Source organism: Octopus bimaculoides, chromosome 11 (assembly GCF_046866305.1).
Source record: "Octopus bimaculoides isolate indiv1 chromosome 11, ASM4686630v1, whole genome shotgun sequence".
In the NCBI taxonomy this organism is placed as follows: Eukaryota; Metazoa; Mollusca; class Cephalopoda; order Octopoda; family Octopodidae; genus Octopus; species Octopus bimaculoides.
Window position 1 is genome coordinate 55,863,400 of NC_142938.1, and position 2,206 is coordinate 55,865,605.

At 37.5% G+C, this 2,206-nt stretch overlaps 1 protein-coding gene across 50 annotated transcripts in view; it reads left to right on the forward strand.

Annotated features, from left to right (window-relative positions):
* Positions 1-751: 751 nt before the first annotated feature.
* Positions 752-2,206, forward strand: part of LOC106881762 (ryanodine receptor) — a 385,182-nt gene continuing 383,727 nt past the window's right edge. For all 50 annotated transcript variants that reach the window (XM_089360088.1, XM_014932251.3, XM_014932252.3 and 47 more), the window contains exon 1: positions 752-1,419. In XM_089360088.1, the coding sequence (XP_089216214.1) occupies positions 1,360-1,419 (60 nt within the window). In that variant the 5' untranslated portion in view covers positions 752-1,359. The remainder of the gene's footprint in view (positions 1,420-2,206) is intronic.

Consider the following 2,206-nt stretch of genomic DNA (forward strand, 5'->3'; position numbering starts at 1 on the left):
GTTTAGGCAACTAACAGAGTTCGTTGCTAAAGGGCGACGTGTTGTCTGGAATAATTACAGTTGTTATATTGTCCGTTGAATTCGTGGATAAACTGTGATAACAAGTTACACAATCTGAATTTTTTAATTCACAGATTGCAGCGGATAGAACTGGTAAAGGTACTAAGAGACCGTCGTTAAGTTGCAGGGTTTTAATAAAAATGTTACTTAGAAAGGTGAGTGAAGAATCGTGTTGAGGATGGATTTGGTGTTGGAAGGTGATTGAGAGATCGTGCCGAGAATGAATTAGGTGCATGAAGCAGATAGAGAGAAAAATGAAAGAAGGAATAAGATTTAACTTGGCTCGGTGAAAATAAGAAATCGAAAGATTGAGTTAAGAAATGAGTGCAAGAAAGAGAATGTTGTAAGTGCTTAAACAGTAGCATCAAAGATAGTAAAAGGATGCGTTGATGAAGGAGTATGATATAGTAGAGAGAGAGAGAGAGAGAGAGAGAGAGAGAAGGGATGATTTACTTGTCAGAAGAAATAGGTATTTTAGGAATAAACGAAATGAGTGTTAAAGAAAAGTGAATGGTGTTCACGTAACGGGTGAGGCTAGCAGACTTACTACCTACCTACCTATCTGCTAGTCAGTGCATATAATTAGAAATAACTAAGTAAATAACTAAACAAATAAATTTCAAAATATAGAAAAATGAGCCAAATCAGCCTAGCACCAAAATAAACCGTTCCCATCTTCTCAAACACCATCACTGACAGAGTCTGCTATGCCACCAAGCAGACGTACTATTTAATCTTTCGTCATTGCTGCTGTTGCTGCCCCGTTTCCTCGAGCTGTAGCAATAGTGGTAGTAGTAAAAAAAAAAACCTGTGCAAGTCTATAAGTAGTTGTTGCCCAGCAGACGACTATAGAGAAAATATATTTATATATATATAATACTAGTATTATTATTACGGCCTTAAAAAAAACAAACTTTTTCGGATAATACCTGAAAGATTTACTGGCTCTGCCTTCGAAAGAAGAAGCGTCGTCTACAAGTCCATAATATATATACATAAACATGTATATATAGATGGACATACATGTATAAACACTGGCACGGCAATGATTTGAAGAGAATGAAAGTAACAAAGTAACGGGAACTTTTGAAGAATCTTTTATCTTAATCCATCACTAACGACGCGTTTAAACAACACCGTTCTGACTCCTGCGACTACACACATTGCTACTACCATTTCACTATTGCCACTACCTGCGTGGAGGTGAAGTACGGAGGCTGTCAGGTTCGGCCTGCTACTAAAAGCAGAGGAGGAGTGCACTGTTGCTTCACTCTGAGTCGATAAATCTTCATCAACAACATGGCGGATTCGGCTGAGCCAGGCGGGGGAGAGCAGGACGACATTTCGTTTCTTAGAACGGTAAGATACGACCTCCACTATATTTTAGACCAGTCTCCGCTCTAACAACATCTCTAGACCTCCATTAGATTTTTTCACCACTTACCATTCTTAAAACTATCAAACTCATGTTCTTAATTATTTCTATCACGAAGCTTATTTTCATTGCAGCTTTTTCTATTTTCCTTGACAAGGTTTCGATCTTTGCTACTTATAGATTTCCAATATATCTACATAAAACTAAGCGGAGTTTGTTTGGATTTTCTTTCCCTTCATGCTGTAAATTTATGTCGATTCAATACCCTTCCCCCCCCCCCGTTAATGACAAAATGCATTTGTCTTTCTTCTAATCTGAATGTCACCCCTTCTCACGTAAGAGGTTATTTTAGGTGTGTTCGCTTTTCTGTTTAGTAATACAAATAAACAAATGTTTCGTATTATCATTACGATTATTAATAATAATATACCAAACAGTTAATAAAACATACAATCTGAGCATATCAGTTGTAAGTTTGTATCAGATCACCTTCTGATGTGTGCAGATTGTATTTGTGGATATAAATAGTTTTCTTTTCTTTCGTTAAACCTTAGATTCGAACCTAATTTGGAAGTCAGCGCTGTCATGTCTGTTCGACCAAATTAATATGTTTGCAAATAAGTGTCACAGCAGATATGCCAACTCGGGTTGTCATATGAAAGAGAAAATGAAAGTAGAGACTGGTCATAGACAGCTGTCCACTGTCGTGTGCATACACATCTACAAACTTGACAGAAAGCAACGGTTGCGTGAATGCGAGCTGTTGCGGCA